The sequence below is a fragment of the Plectropomus leopardus genome, chromosome 1, assembly GCF_008729295.1.
Source record: "Plectropomus leopardus isolate mb chromosome 1, YSFRI_Pleo_2.0, whole genome shotgun sequence".
NCBI lineage: Eukaryota > Metazoa > Chordata > Actinopteri > Perciformes > Serranidae > Plectropomus > Plectropomus leopardus.
The window spans coordinates 33809249-33828767 of NC_056463.1; the positions used below are offsets into that span (position 1 = coordinate 33809249).

The window sequence follows — 19519 nt, forward strand, 5'->3', positions numbered from 1 at the left end:
ATATTAAAAGACTTTGCATGCCTTTAATGTTTTTTTTACTTAGTCAGTGTGCAAAATTAAGCAACAGCATCCCAGCCCTGTCTTGTCAGAGCTAGACAAGAAGCCATTTCCTGAAACTATTTCACAGTTTGCGGTTTCTACACTTTGATATGGAGCACACTAAAGACTACTGCACAACACACACCACAAAACTTTAAATAACACATGCATTAATGAGAAATCTGCAGTTCAAGAAGATTGCAAACTTTATGGCTGTCAGTTTAGTAGGAAAGCTTTTGCACAATGTAACAACAAAACCAAGACCTCTTGGTCTAGAAGATGCTGGAATTTCTGTGGGAAAATACCCTTTAAATATCTATAACCCCCAAAGAGGTTTCAATTTGCATCCAGATTTAGTTTAAGTTTTAGGCTGGTATCTTTCCAAAAATGAGTCCTGTAAAAGGGGCACCTGAAAAAGCCACCTGCAAAAGCGTTGCCTACAGGTGGCCACTGCTCCCTGAGAAAAGAGCACACCAATCTCCATTCAAACAATACTGAAAATAACTTTATCCCGCCTATAGCTAGAAAAAGATATATGATAATATTGTATCTCAAAATCATAACTTAGTCGACGGAGTTTGCTCTTTCATTCGGCAGCTGACTAGCACCCTGACCAACACGTTTTTAGAAATGACACCCAATTTCACATTTGCAACCCCTCGCTGCATCCTGTGGTGTCTTGGACTGGCTGACTACATTTGGTTTGTTTAATATCGACGCAACCTCGACTTCTGTCGGCACGTAAACTTTTTAAATCCTGTTGCACAATATATGTGCAAATCTATTGCCTGGACGGCGTTTGACCTCATGTGAACAGTAAACGAAATATTCCAAAAATGCAAACGGAGGCCGGGGGGACTCCTCAACTGCCCGCCAGAGGACATGTTTTCCGGGCAGGGAGGAGGGGGGGCTTACCTGAACAGCCCCACCTCACCGACCCCCACAGGTAACTAAACTTTCTGCTTTTCTCTGGAAAAAGACAATAAAGAGTGGAGCTTTACCTTTTCCGCTGTTATGAACCTCCGCCGAGTGTCCACTGAGCGTTCACCTCATGGCTGCTTAACTCTGAGGTTAGAAAATCGACGCAAACCGCTCAGGACATCGACCGTGCTGTGTGGCGCTCTCGGACTTCCTCCTCTCGGTCTGTGTGAGCATCAAATATAAAGCTGCACGCAACCACTGTGACACTGACACGCTTCCTGTGAGCGCGTGCACTAAAGATCAAGGAGACGCGTAAACAAGATAGAGGTCATAATAAAAAGGTAATTTTAAAGCACTTTGACACAGTTTTGCAAAGTATATTTGCGTGCAGTATGTAGGCTAGATTTTCTTTTTTTGGAAGATATTGTTTTAGTGGTCAAGATGCCCGAACACCCAAAATCTTTCATAAATAGACTTATTATAAATTTGATTTTATCATAATATTATGCTAACGCACTATATTTTTGAATACGAATTTATTTTACGCAACAATATGTAGTTTATTTTGAAAGTAACATGTACATGTTTTCCGGTATGCTATCACTCCAGTGAACTTGAGTGTTATGGGGGCATTCACATCGTTGGTATGTCAACAGGAAGCATGTTGCCAAAATCTCACAGCAAATCAGACTCCTGTGTTATGTTTTGCGTTATTTAACCCTTCATTTACATTCAGCTCAGCTCTGGTGGACATTCCTGCAGTCAGCATACCTCACCTCATCAGAAACAAAAAAGTGAAAAGAAAAAAAAAACATAACAAAAGTGTTGCATAAATTTTTTTGTTTAGTGTAAATTTTTATTTCCTGGACTTACCTCAAGAGTTTTTTGTGGCTTCCATAAACCTTATCCTTATCTCACACAGCTGTTTTGCCTTATCATACCCTTTAACCTTGGTACATTTAATCCCCCCAATTCCCCACCTCAGTGTAATGAGAGAGTGAGGCCTTGGCCAGCAGTTTTCTAGTTGTCTATACGTATAATCCTGTTGCTGTAATCTATGCTTTAATCACTGACCAAAGTTAACTGAAAGTATCACACTGTATTCTTAAATGCAATTTCTTTCATCAGTGATGCTGCCTGAAGATAATCCCCTTTTCTTCGAGATTGACAAATAACTGCTTAGCACTATCATCTTTTCACACAATCGGTCAACTTTAACATGGCAGATAACATCAGCAGCCAGACAGGTGCTCCTCATGTCACCTCTCACATCAAACAGCCGTCTGCTCTGAGTCAACTTCCTTCGCTTCATTCAGAACTTACCTCCTGAATGGTTGTAACTTAATTCTTGTTTCAGTTCTCTTCTAAACAACACAGTGAAAGCCAGGTCTGCTCTATATTACAGATTTACTGTACCCAGCACATCCTCAGTGAACTACTTTGTTCCTGTATGTCTGCAGCAGCCCATTGTAGTCTAGCAATCATAACAATCCAATCCAGCACATACTGATGCTATCAGTGTCCACCCTTCCTGTGTTCTAAACAGCCAAATTGACTCTCAGCCGTATTTGTTTTCTTTCTCCTCTCATTTTTGCATTTCCATTAACCAGTAATATGACTTCCTCTACACTTGTATTTTGCACAACTGTATTTTGCCGCATTGTCCATATATGGTCACTTGTGCATCGGAATATGCAGATAAAAAAAGCTGGTATTGTTGAAATACTCCTTGCTTTTCTAAGTATTTTAATGACATTCCTTTTACAAAATGTAATTGGGCAAAAAGCCAAGATTTATTTTCTTTCCTCTTACAGAAAAGTGTATCAGGGATGTGGCACATAACCTACCCTGAGCTCTTTCTCTGTCTTTCTGTTCATGACTGATATATTCTTCCATTCATGCTATCACCACTGTGGTTGCTTGCAGCTTTTGCACCCCTCACCACAGTAGCTGCCTTGTACTTTCCCAGACGTCCCATTTTGTCAGCATTAACTATGAAGTCGCACAACTGTTAAGTAAATTCCCAACTCCAAGTACCCCAAAAAGTTTAGTTTCTCTGACTTATCTCTCAGCACTCTTGTGAAGATAAACTGATTCACTGACGCACTCTCATACTAATGAATATCAATCTGTCTGACAAAAGCATCAGTCTGTGCATTTATACATTTCAGTTGAACACGTTCGTCTGTGGTTAGTTAAGACTTGTGTGTATATCATTTTTTATATAAAATAGCATTAAAGCCGTAAAAGGAGAAATACATTATAACAGTCGATAGTCATCCGGGTCTGAACTTCTGCTCAAACTTCTCTTTGCATCTTTAAGTTTAGTTCCTTCATTGTGCCAGTTTAAATACACACCACGGGAAGTTACCTCATGTGCAAACGCACAACTTAACAGGCAACATACATTTTGTATTTGTGAGTTTGTCTATAATTGAAGGGACAGTTCATTCTAAAATCTATTTGGACTCATTTTCTCTTATTTGTAGAGCTATTCTATTAATCTAGAAGGTTTTGGTGTGAGTTGCAGAGTGTTTGAGAAATCAGCCATGGAGATGTCTGCCTTCTCTCCAATATAAAAGAACTAGATGGCACGCGGCTTGTGGTGCTGAAAAACTCAGCAGAAATGTTTCCAGAAACCCTGACCTGGTTATTTAAGATAACAGCCACAGACCTTAATGAGAGCAGTTTCCTATAGGAACTTTTTTCTTTCTACCAAACTAGGCCTATTAACCATATCACTGCACAGAAGGAAGCATGCATCCACTGTCACCCAGGCAGATAAAAGACAGATCAACAATGTAGAGTTACACCAAAAGTGATATATATTAAAGATAGTATATACAAAACAATAACGACATATTTCCATAGTACATAGAGAACAAGTGTCCATGGCTTTCAGTTTTAAATCTGAATGAAATATTCTGTCTTATTCTGTGCACGATATAAAAACACACACAAACATAAAAACAGCATACTGCTTTGGCTGATATAAATACGTGTTTGTATAAAGAGGAGTAACAGGGGTGATGTGGTGGGAGTATTGCTTTCATGTTGGACTCGTTCAATGTTTCAAACCCTGAGTAGATCAGAAATGGATTGGGTGACACCCAGTGGGAGACATCCAGAAGCACTTCACTGCTTTCCTACCAAAAATGATGAAGCCACGAGACTGACAGATGACACTAATTTCACATCTTTTGATCCTTGTGTGTGTGCAGTACTGCATCCCACTGGAGAAGAAAATGACAGATTGTACTGCGATTGGACCCATGTTATCAGTCTGTGATGCTTAAATGATTGAATGAAAGGATGGTGTTTTTCGTTTTAAGTACCACTGAAAATTTTCTGAAAGTTGATGAGATGAATCTGACACGTTTTGCTCAACCCTTCTAAAAAATCTGACCGCCAAATAAAAAAAAAAAAAGATAACTTAATAAAAATAACAGAACACATCAATAAAATCCACATTTCATTTGCATAACAATGTCCTTCCTGTGTTTGCCCTGGTGTTGTGACCTCATGTGACTGTACGCTCTATGTCACCCAGCTGTCCATTCGCATTCGTTTGACCGTTGGACTCTCTCTTCCCTCTGAGCGACTCACAGGGAGCACGTGGAAGTCCAGACGCTGCTGCTCCTCCCGGTCGCTGCCGCCCTCGTGGGAGCTGCAGGAGGAGCTGACGCTGTCTGCAGGGGACCTCCCCATCTCTGCTCTGGTGGAGGAGTGAGGATGAGGAGGGGCATGAGCCTGGGTCATGTACCCTGACTGGCTGAGATGGTCGCGGGGTGGGGAGATTGGCTCGGCTTTGATGTTGATGTTGTGGTTTGTGTTGATGGAGAGATTGGAGCTCCCAGACCTACAGATGGAGGGAGAGACGGAGAGAGGGAGAGCATGTTTTAAGGCTGTGACTGTAGAGTGAAGGCGCCACCTTGTGGGGAAACTAACAAGCCTTTAGACAGAGAAGGCTGACTAATACTGAGACTTGTCCTGTGGTGGCACAGCTGCACTCATTCAAGTACTGCAATACTAACGTTAGCTCTATTTGCCAAATTAAGACAGGTATTGCTGTATAAAGGACAATGTTGACTTTAGAACTTTTTTCTGTTTGTGCTACTGTTTCACTAAGTTTATCACTTACAATTATCCTAGAATAATACATTTGTCACTTGTGGTCACATCGGCCTGCTGCTCAGCAAAAATTAAACAGTACATCCCTTGTATACATTACTTCTCTACCTTTAACTAAGTGTAATTGCTAACTTCGTCAGCTAACAAACTGTTTAAAGAAAGAAAGGTGAACTGTGTCCGGTAGTTACCCGAGAGAGCTCAGCTGGTGTTGTTGCCATGCCGTCATGGAGCCCATAGAGGGACCTGCAGGGGAGTTGAAGCCTGACAGCTCGGCACTGTTCAGAGAGTAATCTGGCAAAGAGAAAAATGACATGTAGCACACAAGGAGCATTATCAAGCCTTCCTTGATACAACTTCAGTATCATACTACAAGTCTATTGTGTAATTTTGTTCAAAATGAGCTGCTTTGACTATATATTACTTTTTAGTTTTAGTGTCCCATGATGAATATTGGCTTTTGGTGATCATATTGAATAAAAATCGTCAAATGAAAAAGATACAGAATATTATACATATCTCTCACTCTCTCTCTCTATATACGCTCCGGCTACACTAATGGAATATATATATATATATTTCTTTTTTTTTTGTTATTTCAAAACACCGACAAAGTTAATCTAACTTAAAATGTTCAAAAGAGCTGCCTTCCATATATAGCTTAATGCTAAGAATGTCTGCACCATCTGAACATACAGTCCTCTGTGGTCCTCTGTCTTTCATTTTAAACTGAGTAACACATAAATAATAATGTCACCTATCAATTGAATGAAAGTACATTAAGAGAAACAGTAACATTTTAATGTCTTCAGGTCCGCTCCGGCTACACTAATGGAAGCAATATACGAAAAATCCTCAGAATCATCAGGTACCGTTGTTGTAGGCAGAGCTGATGCCGGAGTAAACCAGACTCTGGTGAGGCAGACTGGGTGTGGTGATGGAGACCAGCGGAGTGGACAGAGGCTGGCTGGACTGACTGCTGCTCAGCCTCTGATTACTCTGAAAATACACAAAAACACAGAGGGTCACAATGCTTATTCACAGCAGTTGTGAGAGGGTTGCCTGTGAGAATATGCTTGTAAAAAGGGTAGGTTCAATAAGTTGAAGCTTCAACATTCAGCCCTTTTGTTTTCCCCTTTAATTTAATAATGCCTTATGGTTATTTATTTCCTTTCATGTGCATTCCTTCAAGATTTGTTTTTTTTTAAGGATCAAAATCAAAGTTACTTCTTCCACTACTCATCATGCAGTTTTACTGTACTGTGGATGGCATGCAGCTGCTTGTGATGCTCCATTTCCACCACATGGTGTCAGTATTAATTACTTTTTCTGTAGTCTTCCACAGCGAGTGAGAACTACAGTATTTCCCCAAAGAAAAATTAAACCACAAACACTTTTAGACTGTATTCTAGATATGATGTGAAATATGCCTTTTTGGTGTGTCCACTGTTCGTAAACCTGCATTACTTTTATTTGTCTATTTTCTATCTGTTTTAATTTACAGTAAAGCTGCTAAGTTTGACAAATGCTGCCAAACTAAATTTGTAGTAATACAAATAATAGTAACACAATGACAATAAAGGATCTATCTATCTGTCCGTCTGTCCGTCTATATCTACTTATTCTTTACTATCTAATTTACTGTATTCCCCAGAATGCCTCCAACCTCCAGAAAAAGTGTCTGAACTTTGGTTCAGCATCCTGCTCAAGAAAATGCTGGAAGGCACAAGGCTCTTGATGGATGCTGAACGTTTTGTGTTATTAAAAGTCAGTCAGACATTCACCATAATGAGTTCAGTTCATAAACCGGTAAATCCCTCCATGATAGTTTAGATCACTCAGTATTTCAAATTACAGATGCCCGAGTTTGTAAACTTTTTATACATTCATTCATTTTCCATTGCTGCTAATCCTATTCAGGATTGCCTCAGAGCTGGAACCTATTCCTGCTGACACTGACAGTAGACGAGAGGCAGCGTGCACCCAGGACAGGCCACCAGACTATCAAAGGAAAACACTAGTGTAGAGACATGATATTTGATATATAAGGCGATATCACCACCTGAACAGACAAAGTAAAAGAGGCTATACACATCTAACCATTCATTCTTACATTCACACCTGCAGCAGTGACACCTCCCACTGTCTTTAGACTGTGGGAGATAGACAAGCCCCTTTTACACTGCCTGTTCAAGGCGGGAACATCATGCCATTATGCCGCCTTATTGTTCTGTGTAAAAGGTATGATTGCAGAACAGGGCGACAGAGTGGTCTCGCCTTTAAGTCACCATGGGAGGTACTAACAGCGCATAAACTGTCTGTATGAACAGGAATGCTGGTAGGAAGGAATCATGGGTAGCAAAACGGGTGTAGTATTTTGTGTGCAACCCACTGCAGGAGATTTATCCTCCAAGCAGAGGACGAAATCAGTCACTATATAACAGGGACAGTAACATTTTATGCCATTGTTATTGTTCATAAAGCACTGCTTACATGTATGTTATATGTCACACAAAAGGCTGAAGCTGTTGTGGTAAACCTCACTAGTCATGCCTCTTTTGCTTCTATGATGCCGGCATGCTATATAAATTCACACACTGGAGAATCAGCACCTCCAAGCCTGAGGCCATGGTTCTCAGCCGGAAAAGGGTGGAGTGCCCTCTCCAGATCGAGGATGAGATCCTGCCCCAAGTGGAGGAGTTTAAGTACCTCGGGGTCTTGTTCACGAGTGAGGGAAGGATGGAGCGGGAGATCGACAGGCGGATCGGACTCTGCACTGATCTGTCGTGGTGATGAGGGAGCTGAGCAGAAAGGCAAAGTTCTCGATTTACCGGTCGATCTTCGTTCCTACTCTCACCTATGGTCATGAGCTTTGGGTAGTAACCAAAAGAACAAGATCGCAGGTACAAGCGGCTGAAATGAACTTCCTCCGTAGGGTGGCTGGGCTTTCCCTTCGAGATAGGGTGAGAAGCTCAGTCATCCGAGAGGAGGATGCAAATAGTTTTTATCAAATGCTTAAATTCAAATAAAACCAATCTTATCCTCTTAATTACTTGGTTCAATTTGGATCTGTTTAGCCACATGAGGTGTTTTGCATTTTGACTGGTAGCAGTCTCATTAAGTAAATATAATCAAGCCTACTGCTGCAACCTCAGTGCTAATCTACTTGATTGAGTGTTTTAACAATTAATCAAAACACCACTAAATACCAGCAGGCAATTTGTTCTTAATCAGTCACAGTTTCAAGTTACGATCGAAACCAAGTTGGTTTGGCACACTTTCTGCCCGGCTGGTGAAGCTGCTGTAATCAAAACTGGTGGCTTTTTAACTTAACACATTTCTAACAGTCATTAGAAGTTTGGTGTTGTTCCTCTCTGGGCTGTTGCCGTTCCAGCTTGATAATGTCAGCAATGACATCACCCTGAATGAGGTAATTCCGAACGCACAAACAGTGATACCGATGTACACCTAAAACTAACACGCTCAAAAAAGTAACTCAGTGTTTCCTTCCTCTTTCCCTGTGTTGATTGTGGTATTCCTGTCACTATGAGTGACAAATGCATAGTAGAGAATTCAAGTGTGAGCTAACGCTGGTAATAATGACAGTTAACACATGCAGCTTGTGAGGGAAGGCAGACCTGCTCAGTTTTTTATGAACATTGCTCTGAAGAAACTTTAAAATATAAAAGTAAAAAAAAAAATTAAACATAAGAGAGTGGTGCTTGCCCATTTGTGCAAATCACAAACAGCACACACAAAACACACCATACACACAAACATGCACGGAGAAGGAAGTGAAAGGCAGTTTCAAAATGATTAAATAGAAGAATTGCTGTCAGACCACAACTAAGACACGTCATCATCTGAGCAGCTCTCGCCCTCTTCTGTTTCTTTAAACATTGTGGAAATATTAGCATGCTATTGTTTATGGTGTTGCACGCCAGCGTCAACCCATAAAAGCTGGTATTTAACACTCTCACACCACTGAAAAACAACATGTTAACTGCAAACATGCAGACAATTAAGTATCTGTCATCCTGTGTTTAAAAATAATCATCTCAGAAAGATGAGAATGATGAGAAATTATGATGTTTAACAAATACATAATCACATTTGACTCATTACTGTGCAGGCAGTGCGGACTGTCACACGTATGATGGAGGGGTATGTATTCATTTATCATATTTTATTAATACAAATGACTATCCTTAAATGAGTCTTATGTGTACTTACCGAGCTTATGACGTGCTTAAATTTGTAATCCATTTCTGATTTGGCTTTAAGTTCTAAAAAAGTAAAACATTTTATTCTCATAGTCACAAAAAACTGTGAAATTGGTTTGCCACAAGTTTTTTTATGTTATGGTTTTATTGTAGGTACATCATCTCCTGAAAAGCAGGATTTATTAATTTTAACAGGAGATAACAGGAGAAATAACAAATGCCATCCTTATACTGATGGATCACTGCAAAATGTAAAAACCCCCAGTATCCCACAGCTAGAAGAGTACTGGAGCAATCTTGGACACCATAATAAAGGAAAAAAAGATCTCCATTGTTTGCTAATCGTTACATCATGTTTGAGCATAGTGTGGGAGGGAAGGGCAACAGCAAGAGAGTTTAGGGCAAGTCAATAACTTCAATAACGCATCTCAGTTGCTGAATGTACAATCTGGAGGGAGAGAGACCGAAGACTCCTTCTGCACAGAGTGGAGAGTCACCTCACCAAACCATGAACTCTGCGAGATTTCATACATCTCATCACTGAAACGTCTTGTACAGTGTACATTCTGAGGGTTCATTTCTGCCACAATTTGGGATGTGAGTAGACTAAGCAGCATATTATTTCCGCTTTTTTGTTCTAGTGGTAATGTGTCGAAACCTGACCTGAATCTGCACTCCCTTTTCCAATAAAGTGAATGAGCTGGCAGCCTACTTGAAATATCATCACCATCCTATTTTTGTGTGTCCAGCAGCCCAAATGTGACTTTGCGTATCTTTCACTGACACACATAATTTTTCCACGTTCTTTGGAGAAAATTTAAATCTGGCAAAACGATCATCGGGGTGTCGGTCTATGTGAACAAGCAGTGGTGTCATACTGTGTGTACAACAAAGAAAAACACAAAGAAGGATTCTTCTGTTCTTTCTGCAAATGCTATAAGCTACAAAAGGTGTATCTACAGTCCTTCATAATATTAAAGATAAAGCACAAGATGCCCTTGTGATTACCAGAGGTAACCTTAACCTTTGCCTTCTTTAAAATGCCAGGGTGTACGAGCGTAATTAGTCCACTGTTTGAACAACAGGCTGCTATCTGCTCTTCTGTCACTTATCCACTGCTGCACCTCTTTAAAATGTATTTTCCTTATTGTATGCATTTTATATACTCTATTTTTTAGCTTTATTTTTATTAATATTATGTCCATGGTTTTTATTTTCCATCTTATGTAATGCATTCTCTGCATTCTATTTTCATCCTTGTTTTTATCTTACTTTTAATAGTATTATCATGTGGGTTTTATCAACTGAAATGCATTCTATGTATTCTATTCTGATCTTATATTATTTTTACATGCAGGTTTTATCATGTCTTTATGTCTTCTATGTCTTTTCATGTGAAGTACCTTAGGCTGTATTGCTATTGTATGAAAGGTACTACACAAATTAGAAAATATATATTCACATGCTGTGAATATCATGTTACATCATTCATTATTCAGACTTCTAGGATTAAAAAAATGTTTAGCTAATAATAACATGAATAAAGGAAATTAAAGAGGCAAGAAAAAGCAAAGGCATATCTTTTTTTTAGTGTGGACACAATCATACAGAAGAAATGGATAATGACAGAATGGTTTCCATAGGAGTTTATGACCACTAATGCTACACTGTTTTGATGAACAGGTCCAAATATTGTTTGGGTCTTGTCTTATAGCCCACAGGCATTGGCTCATGATACACATATTGTCAGTTAGTGGCTGTAAAGTGCGGTAAAGTGGAGCAACACAACAATAAAAGAGGAAAAGAAGTAAAAGCTGATGTAAAAGATGCAGCCAAAACGAGGCTGTTTCATGAGGTATGAAATGCATTCAATCTGTCTGTGAGGCCTTATGGATGTAAACAGCGCATTGACGTGAGAAACACGGATGTAAACAAAACTGTTCGTTCACCATTAAAAGTGACTCCACTGAAAGGGACAATTGATGATGAAGAGGATTACTGGTTGAGGCACTGAAAACTTCTGGCTTTAAGTCAATTCTTTTTTTCAAATCAGGCAAGCAATTCTTTGCCAATATTGATGTGTGGAACAGAGAGATCCGCTCCTCTTTAAGAGAACAATGATTTCATTTGCACACTCACCAACCATCTGCTCCAGATGGTGTCGAACCAATTGTTCTGAAAAGTTGCTGACCAACTCTGCGGTAATATGCATCATCTATTTACCCTGTTCTCGTCTGTGTCCAACATCTCTCTGGCTTGAAAAACACTGTTCCTGATCAACCTCAGACTGAGGCGCTGAAAGGTTTAAAGGAACAGTTCATCTCAAATGAAAAATGCTTATTTTTCCTCCTACCTTTAGTGCTATTTATCCGTCTAGCTTGTTTTGGCGTGAGCTGCTGAGCGTTGGCGATACAAGCCATAGAGATGTCTGCCTTCTCTGTAATATAATGAAACTAGATGGCACTCGGCTTATGGTGCTCAGATTACCAAAAAATACATTGAAAAACCTTGAGAGCAATGTCTCTTCCCAGAAATCATGACGCGGTTACTCAAGATAATCCACAGACCTTTTTGTGAGCAGTTTTAAGTAGGAAATATTTTCTTTCCACCAAAATATACCCACCAACTGCATCACCATGCAGATGGAAGCGTCGCTATAAGTACTGTGTTTTCACAGAATTGTTCACAAGCAGCCGAGAAGTGCAAAAATTTGAAAGCATAACAATTTTATGAGATAGTATTAAGGATGTAGCTCTGTATCTGCATGTTTTCATGACTGTCCGCTACTGGTCCTAAATCAAATAAGGCAGCTTTAAGTGTTATTGTATTAACAACCAGATTCCTTCAAGTGTCAAGTGCCAAGTACCAAAAAATGGAGGAAGTTCTTTGTTGTTATTTATGGCTGTAAGGACTTTTGTTAAGGTCATAAATATAAGGACCACACACACACACACACACTTACCAGAGTTTGCATCATTCCTTTGGACTGAGGGATGACGACTCGCAGGTCTGTCTTGCGGTTGGTAGGGCCCAGGCTGTTCCCAGGAGGTGGGAGAGGAGGAGGAGGAGATTTGGGTGGTATGATCTTCCCCATGCTGCCTCCACCAGGCGAGCCCACAAATCCGTTCACTGAACACAGACATTAAGAAGTACAAGGACATATGAGAAGTTACGGTAGGGGATTCCCAACCATCCCTTGAGAACTGACTAACAGGTTGAATGATCGATGGGGAATATGAGATTTTCTACATGAACCAGGAGTAAGCGAAATCTGCTCAAATAAACATTTTGCCAGGTTATTTTCAGAGCCTCTTACATTTTTTTCTTTTTAGCATAAAAGCACAAGACACCTATATTTAGGAATATTCAAGATTTGGGATGTGTATGTAAAAAACTGCAGGTTACAGTCCCAAGTGTTAGATCCATTAAATAAAGCTGTCCACCAGCAGGCTCTGAACGGAGAAAGGAAAAAGTACAGCTATATATTATACAGGAGATAATAATGAATAATTGATCTTTTCTTGCTCTTGACATTACATAATGGCAGTGTTCTTATGGGACATGCTGTTCTGGGAGGGAGAGCACGAAGATGACAGGCAGGACAGTTTGCAAGGAGGACAGTGTGTGACGCAGGTTAAAGATCCAGCAGTGCAGACAAATACAGCTGACATAAAGCGGTAACAAATGACACTGTGGAGCATCCAGACTCGATAAATAACACCGATCCTTCCAAAAGCATTAAGATGAAACCGTTCAAATGTTCTAGTATTAAGTAGTCACAAAACCTCCTGCAGTATGGCAGCTTGTTCAATTATTTGGTTCAAACATGGCAGATTTACAGGACACACCCTCCAGATCAGTGGCTTCCAACCTGAGGATCGTGACCAACCTGCAATCACAGTCATCTGAGCAGCAGATTGCAAATAGTGAGCAAAGTGTGACTCTCTCCCTCTTGGGAGGACATGTATACAGTGGGTGCGGTTCAGTGTGCATTCTTCTTTGTTTACTTAAGCACACAAAATTTGCAAGGGTCGGCTGTTCGTGAATTTTTCTACATATACAAAGGCATAATGTAGGAATAAGTGATGGACAAACATAATCAGCCTGGACCCTGAGCTGTTAGTGCCTGACTCTGCATGTGATAAGACATGAACAGTGTTTTAGCTTTTCTGTGATCTTTTTATGTCATACCACTCATCTAACATTTCCTCAAACGCCAATTTACAGTAACTACTGAAACTGCATTTTAGTTTTTCAAATAATTACGTTTATTATTAACAACATTCAAGTTCTGATATTTTTTTTCTAAATTTAGAATTGACTTACAGGCTAGTAAATGTCTTGTCCTGACTTTTTAGACTATGAAACATTTATATTTATGTAACTATCAGGCATGCTGCTAGGTTAAGATTGGGGGGGGCAAAGGGAGGTTACAGTAAGCAATACTTTTACTTTTTATATATTGCAGAGCTACTTTTAATGATGATCAAAAGAATAAATGATGAACCAGACATCCTTGATGAAAACATTCTGAGGCTACCTGAGGAAACTATAAAATACTTTCTATATCACTTTTATAGTTTTCTTGAAGCAACCAATTGTAAGGAGGTCAAAGATCAGACTGACCAAGTCAGAATAATCATGACTGATAAAAATATGTAGTATTAGGATAAGAGGTAGGAAGATTTGTAGACGAACTCTTATTAATTGATTCTGTATCTAACCAGCACTGGTAATGAAGGATTTTCCAGAAATAAATTACAAAGCCATACATTAAAATGTAACAAGTACATGTAGATTTCTTTCTAAAGAATGATTTTTTTTCTCTGAATAGCTGAGTTATGTTTAGCACTTCCTTTGAACAATGAGTTGAATTACATATCTAAGGACATAGTGATGGTGAGGCTCGAGGGTGAAGTTTGTCAGAGTGTATTTGTATGACTACTGAGCGATACAACCAACTGCTCCAGAGCCGTTCTGCAGAGCCATGTCAGAACTGCCTGCAGGCCACCTGAGGATAAAAACACACACACACACACACACACACACACACACACACACACACACACACACACAGACACACACACACAGACACAGACACACGATTGATTTTTGATATCTTTTTCTAACGTTTAATTTAAATCCCTGTTCTGTGGGGAAAATATTCACAGAGAGGGCAAGAATCCACACTAAATGTGTAGATAGACGCCCCTTCTCTGGATTTTAAACACAATGCTATTTGCCTACAGTTTTATTTTTTGGTTATAGTTATTGATCCTCTCAGAATTTCAAATCCCATCCAGACGAAAAATGAATCTATAAATGTACATGAACAAATTTTTTCCTATGATTGAGTGTCATCAGCTCAGTGTGCGTAATGTATTTAGTAACCAAAGAGCAAAACAAATATTTACCTGCATTTCTCTGGAATAATACTGTAAGCACACTCACACATGCATGCACACACCTGCATTTCCAGTGCTGGGAGGTCTTTGTGGAGGGTGGATGTTTCTGTGGAGGTGTGTGTGTGGTGAGGAGAGGATCCCACTATCAGCGAGAGCTGCTGTGGCTGCAGCTAGAGCTTGAGAGGTCGCTCCTCCTCCTCCTGCTCCTCCTCCTGTACCGAGGCTGTAAGACATGCTGCCATGCATGAAGTTCTGCTGTGGAAGGCCAGTGGGCTGGAAGAAAGTGACAGATAGGCAGGCAATGACAGGCAATGAGCAACGCAAGAAGAAATGATGCGCCCAAAATTTACAAGAAGTTAGTAAAAAGCATGAGAAAATTACCTAAGAATAAGTAAAAAAATAAATAAAAATACATAGTAAAAAGTAATTAAAAAATTACAATGAATCTGTATTATTTTTTACCTTTTCCCCATGTTTTTGAAAGAAATTAAACCAATACCCTCAGCGTTCAGAGGTTTAAATACTTGTTAAAGGCATATCAAAGTGACACAAGAAAAGTAATGTGATGGATTTTGTTTTGTATATGCAAGGTTTTTAGGTTTTCTGAGACAACAATTAATTGATTATTTTATCTGAAAAATGCCTACAATTTGCAACCCTACCAGGTACCTCTCCAAAGAGGTCAATCATATCATCACCAAATGACTGACATAAATTTGATAGAAGAAGGAAGAGATTTAATGTGCTTCAGCCGCTCACAAGGAATTACAGGCATGTCCAGTGCTCTCAGAATAGGACATTCTTGTATCAGGAGAGACTTCAGAAATTTGGTCTTAAGTATCCTGTAGCACACATACTTTGTTTGAGAACTAGCATTTCAACTGCAGGTGCATATTCATAAGGGTCAAAAAGAGGAAGACTGATGAAGACCCACCTGGTGTCAAAGTGTTTGTCCTCTAATAATGTTTGTTGCCTCAAGCCCGTGTGCTACAGAAGCCCATACTTGGGACCAAATCTTTGTCTCTCTATGTACTTTAATGTGACAATTTGCCCCACATTTTGAGCCATAAAAACAAACAAAAAAAGGGAAGAATCCCAATCAAACCCCATAGGATTTGAAACCAGTGGGAGAAATGCCATTGGCTTAACAAACTTCCGATATTGTTAAGAAAGGTTTTGGTCCGCATCACCCACAACAGTGCAACTTACAATTTTATGACTCTTCATCATGTTGTCAAACTCTTCATTAATCTTCTTGTATTTCTCCTCAGTGCTGGGGGTGAGGATGTAGGAGGCATCAGCATCCGGACTGTCACAGCCTCTGTGCTCCTTCTTGTTCAGGGCCTGTGTGGTGGGGGAAAAAAAGCATTAAAAATATTGATTTAAAAAATTCAAATATAAATAAAAAACATAAAAATTGCATTGACATCAATACTTCTTTGGCTCAGCTTATAGTGGCCTGTAGCTGACATTCATTATAAAGCCACATTTTCTCCAGAGAGAATGGTTTGCGGACTACTGAGAGCAGGCAGGACTTCATAAATCACAACAAACCAGTTTGTCAAAAAATGATTTGCATATCTATTTAAGTTCTTTATGAATTCTTCCTGATGGAAAACTCCTTCATTTACACTCCACTATTTCTAAAATATAGTTGAATTTACAGAAAACACACAGCTTTGAAACATAAAAAGGTTTGGTCAGAATTACACAGAAACACAGATAAGAACAATTTGTTTAAAAAGAAAAAATTATTGTATATTTTAAGACTCAAGCTGCCCAGTTCAAACTTAAAACATATGAATTATTCAGTATTACTCGACAATAACATTTGTCAATGTCACAAGCTAAGATATTGCAGAGCACAGGATGTGTATGGCTCTGGTTGCTCCCTATCTAAAATGTGGTTAAAAAGCAGGAAGACAACCAACCACTAACAAGACTAGAAACCAGATCTGACTCCCAAGAGGCTCACACACACATATTAATGTCTGCTAATGAAATCCAGCTGAATTCTTTACTGTGATTTTCAATACATAGGGGCTTGGAAACACATTTTAACACTGCGGTAAAATGCCTCTAATGCATGAATCACTTTGCAGCAGCATTAAAACAAAGTTGTTAGTGTTTGGTTCATTACTAAACATTATTTATGTTTTGTCTAAAAAAATGTTTCTGAGGACTTCTTAGGCAGGACACTTTACCAGCTGCTGCAAAAAAGCGCAGTAATTGTATCATTTTAATCACACAGCACCATTGCTCCAGGATTAGCAATGTGTGTCTGTGCTGTCAGTCTGGCAGCTGATCTACTTTTAGATTGATTGGTGTAAAGTTTGACAGTTCCTGAGCTGCTAATGGCTGTAAAGCATTCATGGTCCTCAGGAGGACAAATCTTAATGTCAAAGTATTTTGACATTATTTCTTTTCATGTAGCGCCACCAGGATGTCAAATGTTTCACTTATTCAGTGAAATATCTCTACATCAACTTAATGGATTGGCACAAATCTTTTTGCAGACATTCATGTTCACCAGCTGATGCATCCTAATGACATTGGTGAATTTTCTTCTTGAGTAATCATGTGGTTGACATTTGTGGTTTCAAGCACACTGTCTCCATAACTGATAGATGGACTGATACAAAATTTGGTTTAGACGTTCATGTTCCCCACAAGATAAACTGCATACTCTGACTTTTTATTTTGCAACATCATCAGGTCAAAAATTGCATTTGGTGCTAATTAGCAAATGTTAGCATGCTCTACATGATGTATTTATATTAAGCTAGTTACTGTTATTAAACATATTGAGTGAAATTGTCCTTCTGAGCATGTTAAGCATTTTGACTTTAGCATTTAGTTCACAGCACAGCTGTTCGTACAACCTTGCAGAGCTAGTACTGCTAAAAACTCTGGGTCTTGTTTTTGTCTGTTCTTTTTAACTGTTACAGCACCATGTGTCGGGTATAAATCATCTATAGTTTAATACATTTGTGAGGCTTACTTCTTTTTTTTTTAGCTGACTCTATGTAAGCGCTGCTACTTCACAGTTTGTCCGGGATGGCTAAAAAATGTAAAAAATACATTTGAACATTTTGGGCAACAAACTTGTGGGGGAAAATACATTCATAAAATGTGTTACTTATTACTCAGCCTGCAGTGCATGTAATGCTGCGCTCAAATGTAACTCATGAGATTGTGTTTACGACATAGATAGTCGCATACACAAAATTGTGAACTCAGAGATCTCAGAATATTTCCACTGAAGTGGTTGTGAATACCACAAGAGGTGTTCACATGAACTCTTCTTGTAAACCCATTAAACACGACCCCATTTGAACCGGAGTATGTATCTCCCCCCTTGCTAACTGCACCAAAACAGTAATGGAGGCTTTGATCTGCAGGATGTGTGAAATATAGTTATTATGAATTTACATATATAAGGTCAAACAGTAAAATGCTCAAGCAAGATGCTAAACCTCTTATTGATTATTTTCTGGGAGTTGCTGATGTGAGGTCAAGCATATTCAGTATTTTGTGAATCACAATCATTTCAGCCTCCACAAATTCAACGTAAAGATGTGTCTAGATTGAATTATATATTAATTTATTCATATTTTGCATACAATATCATACTGAGCATATAATATCCTTTCGCCAGTGTCTGACAGTTTGTTTGCCTTTATGGGCTTTAAAGCAGCGTGACAGACACAAAGCCGGTCTGAGTAGAGCACATATTAACAGCGGTCTTCCTCTAGAGAGATGCTGCACCATATCACAGACCTACTCATCTATATTCACAGCAGCCCTTTAAACACAATGGACTGGAGTAAGCAGATATTTTTATAGTGAGCCTGACACAACTTTGAGTTTGGTTGGGGTGTTTATAGTGGTGTTGGGTGGATAGACAGGGAAATTAAAGGCAAAAAGTTGGCTGTTTATGCATCCCCGAGCACAACCACGATATACCCGTCAAATGAGATTCATTAGCACAAACAAATCTGTAGAGGATCATATTACTGTCAGCAGTAAAGCTAGAGCAAATATCAACAGCTCTGCAGGGAGGAGGCAGTCTTGTTAAGAAAATATTGTTTAAAGAAGGAAGGACCTCATTTTAACAGCAGCTCGGGTAAGAGTTACATTTAGATTAGGCTTAGGGTAACGGCTGGAGTAATAGGCATGAAATCGCAATGACATAAACAGTTATAATTACAGTTATTGTGACAGATAAAAGTATACACACTTACATTAGGACATGGAACTGAAACAAGTGATAATAACATTATCAGAAACGTCTCTGCTAATGATACCAGATTTATGTGAAACTTCAAAACACTATAGCTTTAATAAAAGTTAACAACTTGACACTCTGTCATAACATTTGCAGATCCTTGCATCAACAGCCTGTTTATGGCTTAATGATTTCTAACTCCTACTGTTACATACTGGGATCATGAAAGTGCCTTTACACTGCATCATATCTTTATAATATCCACTATTTTATAACTCTGTCCCCTGCAATGACAACACAACGCCCTTTACACACCCATAAAGGTGTGAATTCTTCCGTTTTTAAGCATGGAAGCATCTATTTTGTTGTTGTGTTAAATAGTTACCATTTCGACATGCTTGCGGATTTTTTGGCCACTTGAGGGTAGGACAATAAGCATAATAATGACATATTATCACTTTCTAAGATGCTATAACAAACTTGTTTGCAAGCAGTTGCCTTCAGCAAATACAGCACAACATCAGTGCTCTTTTGGGACTTTGTTACTGTCCACCTGATGAATGTTAGTTCCATAT

At 39.1% G+C, this 19519-nt stretch overlaps 2 protein-coding genes across 4 annotated transcripts in view; both read right to left on the reverse strand.

The window, feature by feature from the left end:
- The window catches only part of LOC121941378 (multiple C2 and transmembrane domain-containing protein 2-like), a 51380-nt gene extending 50221 nt beyond the window's left edge, over window positions 1–1159 (reverse strand). For all 3 annotated transcript variants that reach the window (XM_042484178.1, XM_042484169.1, XM_042484185.1), the window contains exon 1: window positions 1041–1159. The gene's annotated coding sequence lies outside the window, so the exon portion shown is untranslated. The remainder of the gene's footprint in view (window positions 1–1040) is intronic.
- A 2603-nt stretch (window positions 1160–3762) lies between these two features.
- LOC121941399 (myocyte-specific enhancer factor 2A-like) overlaps window positions 3763–19519 on the reverse strand; it is a 54902-nt gene continuing 39145 nt past the window's right edge. The window contains exons 4-10 of the mRNA XM_042484196.1: window positions 15926–16060; window positions 14763–14989; window positions 14270–14322; window positions 12274–12440; window positions 5961–6087; window positions 5280–5382; window positions 3763–4819 (exon numbers count right to left, since the gene is read on the reverse strand). Of these exons, the coding sequence (XP_042340130.1) occupies window positions 4498–4819; window positions 5280–5382; window positions 5961–6087; window positions 12274–12440; window positions 14270–14322; window positions 14763–14989; window positions 15926–16060 (1134 nt within the window). The 3' untranslated portion in view covers window positions 3763–4497. The remainder of the gene's footprint in view (window positions 4820–5279; window positions 5383–5960; window positions 6088–12273; window positions 12441–14269; window positions 14323–14762; window positions 14990–15925; window positions 16061–19519) is intronic.